The sequence below is a fragment of the Eupeodes corollae genome, chromosome 1, assembly GCF_945859685.1.
Source record: "Eupeodes corollae chromosome 1, idEupCoro1.1, whole genome shotgun sequence".
Classification (NCBI taxonomy): Eukaryota; Metazoa; Arthropoda; class Insecta; order Diptera; family Syrphidae; genus Eupeodes; species Eupeodes corollae.
Window position 1 is genome coordinate 264594134 of NC_079147.1, and position 17736 is coordinate 264611869.

General features: G+C 31.8%; 2 protein-coding genes across 6 annotated transcripts in view; both read right to left on the minus strand.

Moving 5' to 3' along the window:
* The window catches only part of LOC129941766 (rab11 family-interacting protein 3), a 248386-nt gene that overhangs the window by 214354 nt on the left and 16296 nt on the right, over positions 1–17736 (minus strand). The gene's annotated exons all lie outside the window — the stretch shown is intronic.
* On the minus strand, positions 27–746 carry LOC129950330 (protein FAM200A-like). The gene has a single exon (XM_056062230.1). The coding sequence runs from the start codon at positions 744–746 to the stop codon at positions 27–29; it is 720 nt and encodes a 239-aa protein (XP_055918205.1).

Genomic DNA, 17736 nt, shown 5'->3' on the forward strand with positions numbered 1-17736 from the left:
GAATCTTTCTAAAACGCAGCCTTTACTTAACCATCTGACGTGAATGATTTCAATTCACGATGTTGCAATGATGATTTAGCACGAAGAAAGTTTACTATTTTCATCACTTCTTGCATAATACGCTCAAAATTATGATTGAGTTTGCAGCAAAGCACAGTTTGATGAATAATACAGTGGTAGGAAATCAAATTTTGATTACATCTCTCATTGCTTCTCAACAGGTGAACTAGTCCTTTTTTATTCCCAACCATTGCTGGCGCACCGTCAGTAGTTACCGATAAGAGCTTCTTCAAGTCTAACTCATCTTTTTCAAAATAATCCATTACTGCTTTGATCATGTCTTCTCCTCGTGTTCTTCCTAAGAGCGGCAAAAGAGCCAATATCTCCTCAACAAAAGTTTCTCTCGTTTTGTCCAGGTAGCGTACAAAAATAATTAACTGTGCCGTATCAGTGATATCGCATGATTCATCCATAGCCAAGGCGTAATAGTTTGCATTATTTAACTGCCGTTTCAAATCGCAATGATTTTCTTCTGCCAAAACGTGTGTATTTCTGGTGCTAGTAGAAGCAGATAACGGAATCCGTCGTATCATCTCAACAACATTCTTTTTGTTCTCAAATAAAGCATTACCCGCCTCAAGAAAGCATTCTTTAACTACGTCAGCATCAGTAAATGGTTTCATATGCTTAGCCAGAGTCCAAGAAATACGTAAAGAAGCCTCACCACATTTTTCCTGCTCAGTCATTGAGCGACTTATGATCTGGGTCGAAGATGAATAACTTGATAGTAAACTTGCGATTCTAGACTTACGCAGATCACTACTAATGATTTGTGTTTGGTATCATAATGTCGTTTTATATTTGAGCTTTTAATTAACGCCACTGTTTGGTTACATATCAAGCACATTGGTACTGCTCCAGCACGATTTGGCAGCGTAAAACAATATAAATCGGTCCATTCCGGCAAAAACTGTCTATTTTCATCTTCAACTTTTCTTTTTTTCTGTTCCATAGTCAAAACTCGCTATAAACAGCCAAAACACTCTTAAAGTAAACAAGCAAATGTAATATTTATTTCGGCGCGCCGCGCAGCGTCCTTCGCTCAAAATTATGATGAATTAACCCCGCCATCGCGACATTTGCCGCAATCTGCGAACTCTTTTTCGCTCGTTACTTCGCCCGGCCGTTTTCGGTCCGCACAAAATGGGTCAGCGGTCCGGATGCGGACCGCGGTCCGCCGTTTGGTGACCCCTGCTATAAAGTTTAGTTTTTCTTTATTTTCTTATCTTGTTTGTTATTGTTGTTATTTGCGTGGTTTTTGAAAGATGCCGAGACTAGGTTACTTGTGAACTTTTAATTACTCTGCAAAATGTTTTTAATGGAAATTAATGGATTATTTTTAAATTAAATGCAAAGTGTGGAAAGTTTCTTAAATGGAGGGATATATTTAAAGAACAAAATTGAAAATAGAAAAAGAAAATTATTGTCTGGCTCTAGATAAGTCTTTAATTAAAGACCATTTATACATGCATCGTGCTGCTAATGTTTGTGGTTTGGCATAAAAGAGTGTGGGGTGTCTTAAAAAAAGCATTTCGTTACAAAAGAAAGAATAATAGACATGGATATTGTGTTTACAAGAACAAAATATAAATTCCATGACCTTGGAAATAAGAAGAATACTGAGGATGGATTTAACTTGGTTATGAATTATTTGTTTAAAACTCCATCAGAATAGGATCCTTAGTATTTTGAAACTCAGTGGTGAGCTCTTAATTAATTGACCATTCATACATTTAGTGAATCTTTCTATGTTACTTTTAAAGAATTTTTAATCTTCAATTTAAACAAAATTTAACGAGCAAAACAAAAAATTTGGTGAATGCTTTCATTTCATCTTTAGTATTTATTTCAGCACATTTTCATAACAAAAATGATGGTTTTGATGCCCTTAATTCAAATCCGACTTCAAATAATGTATTACGCCAGGTTTTAGGGATATTACTTTTTAAAATTCGAAAAAAACACGTATATAAGACTTTTTGAAACTATCTAAATATTTACTATGAAAAATGTATATTATTTTTTCATAATATTCAAAATATCTTCATAAGTTGATAGGATTCCATTGTCTTACAGATGAAGAAAAAGAAATGCTAACACGGCTTTCATAACACAAAAAAGGGAATACCGTTTAAAATAAGTTTTGTTCTTGGTTATTAAAAAATATAAGGCTAATGTTGTAAACCGTTTTTTTTTAACTTAAACAAAAATAGTTAAGATCAAAGTTTGGAATCCAAAACGTATTTTTCAAAACCATGAAAGCATCAAATTCAAAGTTTTCTCAAAACAGTACATAAAAGAGTCAAATAAAAGCTCATAACTAAGGGGAATTTCCAGAACCTAAGTAAGATACTTACAGCCCTATTACGGTTGTTAATTATCAATACGCTAGTTGACATTTTTCAATGAAATTGATGAATTGGTATTATCGTTGTCAGCAATCAAAATTTTTGATAAACTGTGAACGCTCTTCAGAAATTAGATCTATTGTGAATGATTCAAATTGACAGTCTTGGTATTATGGTTGTCAAAATATTTGTTAATTATCAAATTTTCAGTCAATCACAGATTCCTTGTTGATAAAATATTTTACTGATCGCGAAAGCCAAAAGCATGTCTACTATTGAACTATTTTTCGGTGAAAATGAAATTGAAGAATAAAATACTTTGGAGCAAGCACAGATTCGAAGAAAACTACGCGATGCTTCAAGGCCGATGGATTTGGCTAAACATATGTATTGTGTATGTAGATAAAAGATCTTTTTTAGTTACATTACAAAATCTAATTTGGTTCACTTTTAGATTCATTCAAAACTTTAGACTTTCGAAAAAAGCCTTCCTTAATGTATTTTTAGATATCAACGACAAGTTAAAACCAACGAAAAGACAACAATCCATCCCAAACATACTAAAATTTGCAGCTGTCTTAAGATTCCTTGCGCAAGGAAGCTACCAGTTGAGTGTTGGGAACGATTTTAACATTGGTATGGCGCAACCAACGGTCTCAGTTGTTTTGAAAGAAGTTTTAAATGTCTTGGAAACAAATATTTGTCCTAAATTGATAAAATTTAACTATTCACAAGATGAAGAACGCCAGGCCAAGATATACTTTTTTCAAAAGAGCAGTATTCCAAATGTTATTGGTGCTATCGACGGGACTCATATCAAAATTATTGGTCCGAATAAAGATAAATAGGCACTATTCACAATAGATTTTTTATCTTTGTTCACAATGGATCAAAAAATGATCAACTCGCGTTCATAATACCAATTTATCAATTAATTGACAAAATGTTTCAATTGTCAATTAATTGATCTTTGACAACTGTAATAAGGCTGTTAAATGATTTAAATTGTATCTAAAAGAGAAATGTGTACTTTGCTAAATTATCATATAATTTATTGTTAAGAGATATTTTAAAGGGACATTTTTTAAAGGCGAGCTTAGTTTTAAGGACATCCTTATGATTTCAAAATTTACCAGTGTAATATAACTAACTGTCGTAAAATCGTGGAGAAAGAAACAAATTTTTGACGTTTATTAACTTCCCATAGGAAGTTATTGTAATCCGATTTGTCAAATTCAAAATTTTGACTTTTATCGCCGTTCCAAGGTCCCTAGAGTCCCTAAAGATTTTTAGAAAGATGTCTGAGAGTGCGTGTGTAGTACGTTTGTGCGTCCGTAAGTCCGTACGTTCGCGACGTTTTTTTCGTCGTCCATAGCTCAAGAACCATAAGAGATATCGACTTCAAAAAAATGTTTGTATACACATAATAAGGCAAAAAGATGCAGAAAGGGCTCTCAAGAAAATTGCGTGGGTGGATTTTTTACCATAGCAGTTTTAAAAAAGTGAAAATTTTGGTTAACCCTAAATATCTCATGAAACTGATGCTAGAAACTTGAATTAAATTTTATATTGTAGCGTAATGCCAAACAAGTATGTTTTTGGAAAAAAATCCAATCAACGGTTATTTTATAAATAAAAAAAAAATGAAAACAAAATTTGTCACCTCGAAAATTTTACGACTAAAATATGATTTTATCTCCAAAATAATTTTGTGCAACGAAGAATAATGTTTTTGACATCTGATAAATGTTTGAAAAATCTAATTAACAGTTTTTTTTATAAAAAATAAAAACCTAAAAAACTTTACTCAAAGTTGGTAAAAACTTAATTTTGACTCAAATATCTTTTCAAAAACTTGAGATAATTGCTTCAAACTTATTTTATTGTATTAAGAAATATTGTGTTCAATATTCTGAACAATTTTGAGAAAAATCGAATCAATAGTTTTTTTTACAAAAAAATCAAAACCTAAACAAAAAAAATTAATAAAAGTTGGTAATAATTGATTCTCGACTCAAATATCTTTTTGAAACTTTATGGTGGCTTTGAACTAATTTTATCTTTAAAAAAATACTGTTGTTAACATTCAGTTAAATGTTGAGAAAAATCGCATGGACATTTTTTTTATAAAAAATAAAAACTTAAAAGAAAATTTAACAAAAGTTGGTAAAAATTGATTTTCGACTCAAATATCTTTTTTTAACTTTGAGATTATGGCTCCCAACTAATTATAACTTATTCAAAATATTTTTGTCAACATTCGGAAAAGTTTTGAGAAAAATCGAATTGACATTTTTTTACAAAAAATAAAAAACTAAACAAAAAAATTAATAAAACTTGGTAAAAATTTACTTTCGACTCAAATAGTTTTTCAAAAATTAAAAATATTGTCTTCAAACTTTTTTTATTTCACAGAACATATTGTTTTTGATATTCAGTAGTTTTTTTTATAAAAATTTGGTAAAAAGTGATGTTCGGTTTTTGATATCTCTCAAATTAATTTCATTCATCCAATTTGTAAAAATTTAAGAAATGCTACCTAAATTGGTAAACATTTGTTACCAACTAAAAATCTATTTACAAAACTAGTTTTCCAAACTAAATTATTTCCTTATATGAAAAATATAATGTAATTTTAAAATGTTTAAGAACAACTCAACTAACAACTTTCTTAACCCAACCCTAAACACTTTTAAGCAAGGCAAATCGACAGACGGAATGGGAAGTTATCAGTGTGGGTCGCATCCCAGCCTCTTTTTTCAGTATTGGAAAAATTTAAAAGGGTTATATTTTGAAAAAATGATGTGAAAGAAAAATGCTAAGGTAATATTCAAATTACTGACATCTTGATCATTTAAACAATATTAGTATTTTGTCAATGTAATTTAACTAATTGTCATAAAATCGTCGAGAAAGAAACGAATTTTTATCGTTTATTTTTTTTTAAATACCCACAAAGAAAAGTTAACGAGTTTGAAGTTAATTCCTTGGTCTCAAAATACTTAAGCCGAAAACCATTTTCTTTCAGTTTTTTGTTCTTTTTTATAAATTTTCGTGTCTTGAAAAAAAAAAGAGGTCAATTGATTTTTTCTTAGAAATTAATTTAAAGTTAACAACAATATTATGAATATGCTAAAATAAGTTTTCAATACCTTTTCTTTTTTCTACGTTTATTAGCCGAAAACTAATGTTCACCAATTGTAGTAAAATTTTTGGAAAGTTTTTGTTTCTTAATAAAAAATAACAATTGAATTTCTACGAAAATTATTTTTTGTGAATAATACTTTATGCATAGAGATATTCGAATCGAACATCAGTTTTTAGCATGATGCAATTGTTTTAAAGGCAATATTCTAAATATTTCAAATTTTTGCTAAGATATTCAAATTCAAAATGAATTTTAACCAAAATTTAGAAGGTTTTTGGTTTTTTTTGTTATTCTCTCAAACAATTATTTTGGAGGTGATATCATATTTTGCTCGTAAAATATTCGAGATACCAAAAATCCCTGACGGTTCTTGAGATAAAGTTGAGGAAAAATCCCGAGTTTTGAAAACGGACAACACAGAAATATCTCTAAAGACCTTGAAACGTAGAGAAATGTCAAAATGTTCAATTCGACAAATCGGACCGATTGCAATAACTTCCTATGCCAAAAACAAACGTGTTGGCAATGCTATTAATTTTCCTTATTTTAGTAACAAATTTAAACTTTCTGAGTGGTATTAAATAGATAACATTTTAATTTTTAATATTTTTAAACAAATTGTGCAATTAAATTAAAAGATGTAACAATCTTAGTTATGAAGGAAAAAGGTAAAACAAACAAAACCCAAATTTCTTTCACTTTTTTTTCTTAGACTTGTTAACTTTTTCATTAAGTAACAAATCGTTTATTGAAAAAGAAATGTTTACCTTTTCATTTTCTTCGTCTAGGTCGTGAACTTATTATAACTAAAATATAAAATAAAAAAAAGAAATCGACAAAGTAATAAGAAGTAGGCAAATGAAGGTACTCTTGCTACGTGTAACACTTTGACGAATAAGTTAAAAACAAGATTTATTGCATGAATTTACTTAAATTACTTTCGCTTTAAGGCATGAGCGCACTAAGTTATATGGAACAACACCTGAAAGGGGCCACTTCATTTTAATATTTTTCTTATTAAGTTTTTTCAATCAAATATGAAAATTAAAAAAGTGACACAAAAATTTTGTCAAAATGTAAATGTGCAGTATTTTTTTGGAAATGCAGGTTGTTTAAGACCTAACTTTTTCGCTACATTATTTATTTGATTGCCTTATAAAGGGGCCCAAAAAGAACTAAGAACTAAATTAGTATTTTTAATTGCATTAAGCCTATAATAGATTAAAAATGAATTAGGTGGCGCTAGAGTGCTTTGAGAACCAGGACCTAGTGACTTACAATTTTCGACCATTTCTGTGTGCGAGTAATGTTTTCAGGGATGGAGGGTATTACGGTTACGACCGGCTAATTTTAGAAAGCACTTTTCATGACAAGAATTACTCTTGGAGAATTTGTCAATTCCTCACAGGAGGCAGTACCCGTGCAAAAAAAAACTTAAGATAGCACAGTTTGGGTTTAAACCCCAAGACCTCTGGCATGACAGTCCAACGCATTAAGTCTGGCCCTGTATATTTATAGCAAACAAACATAACAAGTTGATGTTATAGGCTTATGTTTGATAGGTTGTTAACTTTTGTTTGTCATGGAGAGTGGTTTTAAAGGCTTTTTGAACTTGTTTGATTTTTTCGTTTTACTGTAGCATGCAATTTAAATTAAATTAAACCAACAAGTTACTGTAACATCAGCAAAAAGTATAAACATCATGTTTAAGTAAACTAATTTTGCTTTAGTTATTTTTTTTATCATCTTAGGCACTATTTTGTAACTTGAAGCGTATTAATCCATTATTTTTATTAATAAATTTTCTTTTGAAAAAAAACTATTCATTAAATATTTCGTATTTAAATCAAAATCGGTATAAATGATTAATGTAACATTTTTATTTTCAATTAATCAAATAATTCATCTTAAAACTACAAACAACAATTTAATTAACGTATGTTTTCAATTCATCTTCATCCTGTTTATCTGCCAACATTTGAAACACACATTTAATCTAATAAAAGAACTTTAACAAATTACAAAAAAAAAGTAAAAAAGAAGAAAAACACAAACGGGTCAGAAAAATCCATCCATTTGGTGGAAATTTTCATTTTCTTAAATTTAATCCCAAAAATGGGTCATAGTCCGGGATGGAAATTTCAATAATTTATAAGTACATAGTAAATTTACACTAACGAATTATTTTTGTTTTGCGTGAGAGACATAGGGTCAAAATAAGTCAACGAATTGTTAAAAGCGTTTATTTAGTAAAAAATTGTAATGCTTAGTAAGTAAAATAATAATTCACTTTTATTAAAACTGAAGCTTCTGAATACGCCTAAATAGTGACAGCTCTTTAAAACACATAGCATTGGATAATAATATAAAAATATGGAGATAATAATTTTAAATACTAAAGTAAATTGGGTTGGAAAATAAATCAGTTATATATTTTAAAAATTATGTTTTATTTTAAAAAATTATTACAAATAGGTAAAATAACGAATTGCATGGTTCTTATCATAATTGACATTATAATGATCTTATGTGAGATTGGTGACCTTCAAAACTAAGGATTACAAAACTTTAAGAAAATGGCGCAAAATTTTAAACAACCTATTATTAAGGCCTTAGCACGATACTAGTTAACAATTTACTATATACATAGTAATCTACTAACTTTTCACTAATTTTAAACACTTTTTATTGTTTTGCTAACTAGTATCATGCTAAAACCATTTTATTAAAAAAAAAACATGAACACATCTAAATAATGACAGATTGTGGAGCAAACAAAACAAACATACCTTAATATTTTTGCAAATGTCAAAGTGACAACATTGAATTTGTATTTTCTTTTTTCATTTTGTTTTCATAGCTCGCCGTGGTTTATTTATTTATTTATATTTTTTCGTTTTTCGGAATTAACTTGCAATTTATAAAATTTTTGTTAACATTTTGTTTTCAATTCAAGTCGATGCTTGGAACCGTTGCTGTCATGATTAGTTCTGGTGTGACAACAAAGGCAATCCCATACTCACCCGGTCTAGGTACAAAACAACTTGCCTGGACAGCACATTGTGCCATTATTGGTGGTGTAGTGGCTCCACTTTGCTTTTTGCGTAGACCAATTCTGACAGGGGTTTTATGATATGTATAAATAAATTTTATTTCACAATTTATCAATTTTAAAACACTGTCACATTTGAGAAAAATGACAAGAAAAATCTGTATGACATAGATTTAATACGATACTAAAAAGATAAAGTAGCCATTTGGTGATTTTAACTTTAGTAAAATGTTAAGAAGATAGTACGATACTAAACTCGTTTAAAATTATCAAAATCCTTTTTTTAACCTAGTATCATACTAAAAATGATTTAACATCGTACTAAATCGTCTAAAATTTTGCGCCAATATTTTTAAATACTTCCCTTTAATATCAAACATTTCTAATATTTTTTTGACGTGCATAACAAGCGCACAATCAAGGGGCATTAATACCCTTATTATGCACTGTGCGAGCACTAGGAAAGGAAGACACGGTTTGACAAGAGATATGGATGTACATCGGTTTTGAATTATTGAATATTGCTATGGTTAGCAAAGATAAAGTGTGGTAAGGCATCCAATATTCGCGTAGTACGGCTAAGGAACGAATCTCTGTACTTTACAATACGGCCGAAATGGGTTTGAGGGTGTACTGATGAGAATTCCTAGAAGCACGATTATTACAGTTGAACTTTTTAAGAGAAAAAATGCAACTAGCTATTATCTACAGCATAAATCGTTAAATAGCGGTAAAAAAGGGTGAGACAAGAAGATTTACGACGATGTTTAAGCGACGTAAAGGAACCAACGATGATATTATGACTACACAATTTAAATGTAATGAAGAAGAAACAATGTATTGGATTAGAAGTTGCAGACAGAGAATCATTAATAAAAATTGAAGAAAAAAGTAGTGGAGATAGAACAGAGCCCTGTGGCACACCAGTATTTATTTGTAATTTTCAGACTTGATCCCCTTCAATACTAATTGTATTGAATGATCCGAAAGGTAACTACTAATACAATGAATGGGGATTCATGAAACCTGAAAGCACTCGTTTTCGATAAGAGAGCTTGATGCCAAACCCTTTCAAATGTCATTAAAATATCAAGTGCAATAATCTTACTTTCTCCAAAATTATGTAAAGATTTGCTTCACTGTTCGTTGAGATCAATTATGAGATCACCAGTGGACCAATTGTTACTGTCGGTCATTAAGAACCTTTCGATTTTCGGGATATTTCTTGAGCTGATAATTAATCAGCATTTCCAAGACTTTGGAAAGACGGGAAATAAGTGCAATCGCTCGGAACAAGATTTGAGAAGTAGGACAGATGAAAAAGCTTTCACAATGGTTTTTCTAGGGTTGAAGAACACCTCTTCAGAACAATAGAGGGGATATCATCTGGACCGGCGGATTTATGTGTGTTGAGACTTTTTAAGACGCTTATCACAGTGCGAATGCGAAAACAGATTGGTCCCATAGAATCACTAACGCGCTTTAGTTCAGCCGGGTTGAATTGGCGGTGAACTGCCTAGCAAGGATATTGATAAATAAAACCATAAATTGGGTGGAACAGCAGGCCGTTGGGACTAGGGCCAAGTGACTTAAAAATTTCAATCATTCATGTGTTCGAGTATTGTTGTCAAGGATTGAGAGTTTTCATGACAACTTTACAGGGATTTGCCTATTCCGCTTAAACAGATCTTTAGATACAGAATCAAGTTCGTAAGACCCAATCGTAAATTTCATTTTATATTGATTGAAAGCGATTCGAGCAATTAGTAAAGAGACAATAAGAAATTGGAAATATTGACCCTAGTTAAACAATCCACATTCTTTTAGTGTGGCTAAAGAGTGACAATCTATAATTAACAGTTCTTCCGAAGGGTAAACAGCTATTGCGAATGATTTATTAGTATTTTCCAAATCTCGAATTTTATAGTTAATCAAAAACTTTACAATATTACTTCTCGAACTATAACACCGATTATAGTGGGTGTTTATTCAAATGAAAAGCTCTATAGTACACTACGAAATCTGTCTATACAATCGACAAATAAATAAAACATCGTCGTCATCACATTTGAAGTATGTAGGTATACTTTACCCTATAAATACACAATTAGGTCGCGCCTTCCACTCGTAGACATTAGACTTCAACATTAGTCACTTCAAAAGCATGTGTGTATAAAGTTTTGTTTCTATCTGTTAACTCGCCTCTATTTTTTTTTTTTTTTTTTTTTTTTGATTAGACACTAAGGCGAGAGTGCGGCATCAAGACAAGATAAATTATTGTTCATCTGATCTCAACCGTGAACTTCAAACTCAAAACATTTATACTACAGATTTCTTTCTTCAGCTTGTAGGTTCCTTTCATAGATACTATGTGTATTTTTTAAGCTTTTTTTTGTTAAGTGTAAGATCATTGTTTTTGTCAAAACAGATGTTTCCATTTCCAATATTAGCTGCAAGAGCGACGAAGAATTCCACAAATAAAACGAACAAACTTCTAGTTATTTGGTCTTTTTCTTTAAAGAGATAAATCAATGACATATTTTGTGCATCAGGCAAAAGTATCTTAAGGTTCTATTTACATCAAGCATACTCTTGGTTATTTTCTTGTTTTTTTTTTTGTGTTAGGTTTTATTTAATATTTGCCTTTTATTTTTTAATTTAAAGGTGGATGCACAAGAACAAGTAATTTAACTAGCCTAACATCCTGGCAAATAAAAATATCATATTTCACATTTTTCTCGTGTATCCTTTTTGTTGTTGTTGTTTAATATGTTTGCTGCATGCTTATACCTAGTTCCATGTAAAACATATGCAATCCTCATGCTGGCTATGGCTTGAACAATCTCAAGAGGTACACACTGTATGCAGAAGCAAAGAGTGGTGCAGTGGATTTGGTTAGGTTTTGAATACGTGTTCCAATTTTAATGTTTGGGAAGTAAATACTTATCTATAAAAGATGAGTGCACATTTCCTAAAAACTCATGCAGGTGCAGTTTTTTTCAACATTTTTGTTTGCATTTTTTTAGTCTCGGGTCTCAGGAAGAAGAATCCTATTACATTCCAAGAGCGCGGGTGGTTTATGATGGTGATGATGTTGGATGAAAAATAGCTTCTCTATGCAGAATATAATGTGGATGCTCTTAATGTGAACATAAATTACATAATTGGTTCCAAGTGGAGGTCTTAGTGATGGATGAAGGAAAAGGTATATAAAGTACTTACTTGGAATATAGAACTTGGTTGATATTTTATTTTTTCGTAATTTAATGCGCGGAATGGTGACAGGTATCCCAGTTTTTTAAGAGGACGTAATGCAAGTATGGAGGCACTTAGACCAGACAATATAATATAGAATTATAAAAATTAAACCTATTTGTAAATGTTGCACTTCACTTAATAACTTACTTACTTACTTAAGGTGGCGCTACAGTCCGAGGCGGACCTGGGTCTCAACCAACAAGCGTCTCCAGCCAGCTCGGTCCCTAGCTAGATGTCTCCAGTTTCGCACGCCAAGTTGGTTGCGATTTTCAAGAGTTATTCTTTGTTTGATTTCAGCGCTGGTGTCGTTGTCTGTATTAATAGCGGTGCCTAGGTAGACAAAGTCCTCAACTATATCAAAGTTATAGCTGTCAATGATGACCCATCTTCTTCGCTTCCGTCGCAATGCTCAAAAACGCTCCACTGACGCTTTGATCTTCCAATTATGTCAATATTTGGAAGATTGTGCCTCTAGTGTTGACGGTTGAGTTTTGCACAATTCTTTCCAGAACGATGTTAAAGAAGTCGCATGACAGTGCATCGCCTTGTCTAAAACCTTTTTTGACATCAAATGCTTTGGTGTGATCTTATCCGACCTTGATAGTGCAACGTGCATTCTCCATCGTCATTCTGCACAAACGAATAAGTTTAAACAGGGATGCCAAAACAAGACATTGCTTCCCTATAGATACTGTCATACGCGGCTTTAAAATCGATAAAGAGATGGTGGGTATCGATTTGAAGCTCCTGGGTTTTTTCCAAAATCTGCCGTAGTGTGAATATTTGGTCGATAGTGGACTTTCCACTTCAAAAGATTTTGTTTAAACTAAAGAACCATAATCATATTAAAATAAATAGGAGCATGGCAATCTGTCGATGTTGGATTAAAAAAGTTGTCAGTTGAATTATACTTAAAAAATTTAAAATTACCAACAATATTTTTCATATAAGGAAATATTTTGGATTGAAAATGTAATTTTGTAAAATCAGCCCTATCATGAATTCCATCGTAATCGGAAATTTGTACGAATCCCGAAAAACTGTATCATGAAATCCGTTCGTAGTGAAAAATCGCCTACAATTTTGCGTTACGAACGGATTTAATGATACAGTTTTTCGTGATTCGTGAAAATTTCCGATTACGATGGAATCCATGATAGGGCTGAATATATTTTTAGTCGAAAACAAATTTTTACCAATTTTAGTAGCATTTCTTTAATTTTTACAAATTGTATGAATGAAATTAAATTGAGGGATATCAAGAAACGAACATCAATTTTTACCAAATTTGCGTACTATTTTTTTTATGAAAAAACTGACTGTTGGATTTTTATAAAAAAAACTACTAAAGATCGAAAACAATATTTTCTGTGAAATATAAAAAGTTTGAAGACAGTAATTTTAATTTTTGAAAAGCTGTTTGAGTCGAAAGTAATTTTTGACCACGTTTTAGTGTTGTTTCTTTTTAGGTTTTAATTTTTTGTAAAAAAAACTGTCAATTCGATTTTTTTCAAAATATTATTGAATGTTGACAATAATATTTTTTAAAAGATAAAAGTAGTTTAAAGCCAATATCTCAAAGTTTTAAAAAGATATTTAAGTCGAAAATTAATTTTTACCAACTTTAAGTAGCTAAGAGTACTATCGTCAGCGAAACAATGTATTGGATTAGAAGTTGCAGACAGGAGATCATTAATAAAAATGAGAAAGAGTGTTGGAGATAAAACAGAGCCTTGGGGCACACCAGCATTTATTTGGCAGTTTTCAGACTTTAATCCATCCAATACAACTTGTATTGAACGATTTGAAAGGTAATTACTAATCCAAAGAAGCAGGGATTCATAAAAACCGAAAGAACACATTTTCGATAAGAGAGCCGCCAAACCTTATTAAATGCTTTTGAAATATCGAATGCAATAATCTTACTTTCTCCAAAACTATGTAAAGATTTGTTCAACTGTTCGGTGAGATGAACCATGAGATCACCAGTGGACCTATTGCTACGAAAGCCGTATAGTCGGACAATAAGGAGCTTTTGATCTTCGAGATATTTCTTGAGCTGATAATTAATCAGCGTTTCTATGACCTTGGAAAGAAGGGACTTAAGTGCAATCGGTCGGTAATTAGAGGGTGAGGAGGATTCGCCTTTTTTGGGAATAGGCTGGACAAATGCCGTTTTCCATCCGCCCCGAATCGATCACTAAATTGATATCCCTCTTTAGACTTAAGAGGCTCCTAGATTAATGTCCAGCTGTACACACACATTTACCTAGAAGTATACAATTTTGAAAAACTGATATTTGACAGAAATTGAGATTATTCTCCAAAGCTGAAATCTATGGTATTTTTAGACAGAAGTCGTTGCTGAAAGCAACCTTAAAAATGACCAAAATCACATTTTAATTTATAGGTTAAACTTTTGGGGTTTTTTTTGGGTAGAACACATATTTTTTGAAAAGTAACCAGATGCGATTTGTTGGAAATGTATGTTCAAGTTATTGACACTTTAGACATTTTCGTGCTTCAAACCTATGAAAGTTTTTAAGTCCTTATTTGGAAAACCTTTTATTTAAAAAGTCTTTATTCATCAGAAAGCCAAGTTTAATTCTCATTTTTGGGTAGATGCCTCAATAACCCACTTGGGTCTCTTGGACGTAATTCAAAAGAGAGCTCATAAAATGATAGGCAGCCACTGTCTAACAGAAACATTTACAATTCTCGATCAGCACCGCAATGTTTCATCTATGTCATTCTTTTATCGCTAACTAGATACATTTCTCCCCATAAACGATTCCCCGTAATTTCCGTACATCTAGGAATGCTCAACAATTTAGTATTGTTAAGTAAAGATTTTCTTTTTTAGCCGTACAACACGAATGTGGAATTTTTTACCAGGCCTGCTTATTACAATGTGTAGACATCTTTAAATCCAAGAGAAAACAATGGCTTTTTGATCATAAAATATTATTTAAACAAAATAAGATCTTGGACAGAAAACAAATTACGGAAACAGCTGATTACTTCTTGAGAAAGCGGTTCTACGGTACCTTCTACGCCTAACTTTAATTTTCAATTTGAGGTAAATCGACCAAATGGTTTGGGCTTTACGCGCGACGCACAGTGTGGTATTTTGACCTGAAACGTGGCCATAAATCCATTTTGTCAACTTTCACTCTCGATCTATAAATTCGTCACCCCGTGAGCGACACCATCAGTTGCAACTTGCACTTTTATGAATAAGCACGAGTTTGTTTGCGATTTAAAAAAAAGTGTATATTCTAAGTGTTTTTTAATCTTAAAAGTGATTTTTGTGATAAAATTTGATATGGATATCGTAAATCAAGGTATGTACATTATTTTAAGCAAAGAAATTTGTATAAATAATCAATTTAAGTTTTTCATATCGATGAGTTAAAGAATGTACTTACAAAATTTATTTTTTCCGTTGATTTTACCAAACATTAGTGTTTTTGAATATTGGCAACACCCCGCAGCAAAGTTTGTCATATATATAATTTAACTTCTGGATATGTAGAACAATTCTGCATTTCAGAACAATTCACAAGTTTTAACCTAAGAAAAAATAAAGCTTTAGAAAAAAAAACTCCTTTCAAGCGACCAGAGCTGTAAAAAATGCAATCATTTTTGTATTGCAGTTAAATGATTGAAAAGACTTACATTTTGAATAATTTGACTTCATGTCAGTACTTAACTTCGAAAAAAAAATCACAGTTAATTTTGAAGTCTTTTGTAAAAAAATCATTTAGAGCAGTTAAAAGACTTAAAGTCAAAAGAATGCATTACTTTTTACTGCTCGCATTCTTGTAAGTCTTTTAAAAGTCTTTTACATTCTTTGCATTCATTAAGTCTTTTGATTGCATTCAATGTAATGCAGTCATTTGAATGCTTTAGAGTCTTTTTACTGCTTGAAATCTTTTTATTGCTTGAAGTCTTTTGAGTGCTTTAAGTCTATCTATATAGTTTATCATCAGGTTCCTTACGACTAGCATTTACTTTGCTCTTTTGATTATTAAATTCATATTGTACTCGTAGTTAGCCTCACAAATACAAAGTCTATCAAAATTTAAAAAAAATATCCAACAAAGGAAGGCTAATGTTGCACGTTGTTTTAAATAATAATTTAGTTTATATTTGATTTAGTTTTTTTTTGTTGAAAAAGTGTTTCTCCTGCCCGAACTAAGAACACCTACACAAACGTCTTTTTTTAGAAGCCGCCTTATATGTTTTAGCCTATGATCACACCTTCTGCACAATACATTCATAAAAAGTAGTCTTTAGACTTCAAGCAGTAGAAAGACTTCAAGCAGTAAAAAGACTTCAAAGCATTCAAATGACTGCACTACATTGAATGCAATCAAAAGACTTAATGAATGCAAAGAATGTAAAAGACTTTTAAAAGACTTACAAGAATGCGAGCAGTAAAAAGTAATGCATTCTTTTGACTTTAAGTCTTTTAACTGCTCTTAATGATTTTTTTACAAAAGACTTCAAAATTAACTGGGAATTTGTTTTCGAAGATAAAGTATTGCATTAAGCAATGTTAATGCATTCCCAAAATTCAGTTAAATGAATGGGACTTTTCGCGATGAAATACCAAATGATTGCATTCTTTTACAGCTCTGCAAGCGACCATAACTCAACATTTTTTTATATTATTCCAGATGGCTCTAATTCCACGTTGTCTCTGACCAGGAAACATGTCCATGAGTTGGTAAGAGGAGGCTCACAAGGACTCCTTGACGGTAAACTTAAAGATTTGGATACAAAATGTATGGATGTCACAAATTGTCCCCCAGAGAAAATAGATGAACTTATCTTATTATCAAGGCGTTCTAAAGGTCGGTCGCCCAAGCAAAGAGTTCGGGGAATCAAGTGACCGAACAAAACGTCGAAAAACAGAGGAACTTCGAAAGAGTGTGTCTTTTGATGAACTGACATACGCAGCACAGATGAGTCAAAGAGCAGCGGGAAATATTAATGTCGCAAAAGTGATGGAGGTTACGCCCCAAACTATAACTAGGGTTATGAAGTTCCGGAAAGCATCTGCGATTGGCAGTAAGACCTTGAAAACTGAGAAACACACTCCTGAAAACGCTTTGAGGATATTCTTTGAAGCTAATTTAACGGCTAGTCAATACGAAGTAATTCATCAGGCCAATAAAGATATAAAGGGTGTCCCAAAATTAACGCAAGATTTGAATTTGCCGCCATTTGTGCAGTGAAGTGTTGGCAACCCTGAAAAAAAAGCAATTTTGACAGCTAACAGTATAGGGTTATTAAAAATGGAGCGTTACACGATAGAACAACGTGTCTTCATTATTAAAGAATATTTCAAAAATAGTGAAAGCTTGGCGGCTGCAGTTCGAAAATTTCATACAAAATATGGTCGGAATAATGTTTTTACTTCGTCAACTGTGAAGAGATTAATTGAAAAATTCATGGAAACTGGATCCGTTGGTCGTCCAAAAACAAGCCGTTCAAATGTGAATGTCGAAGCAGTGCGTGAGAGTGTTGCTGACAATCCAGGAACCTCAATTAGACGTCGTGGACAAGAATTGCAAATTTCAAGAACCTCTCTACAGCGTATACTCACCTGTATATCTGTGTCTTCATGCTTACAAAATTCAATTAACACAACAATTGAAGCCTAATGACCATGGACAGAGAAGAGAGTTCGTTGAATGGATTATTGAACATCAACAAATGGACCCTGATTTTTCTAGCAAAATCATCCTAAGCGATGAAGCACATTTTCATCTTGATGGCTTTGTAAATCGCCAAAGTTGCCGCATTTGGGGTTCGGAGAACCCACATGTGATTGTCGAAAAACAAATGCATCCACAACGCGT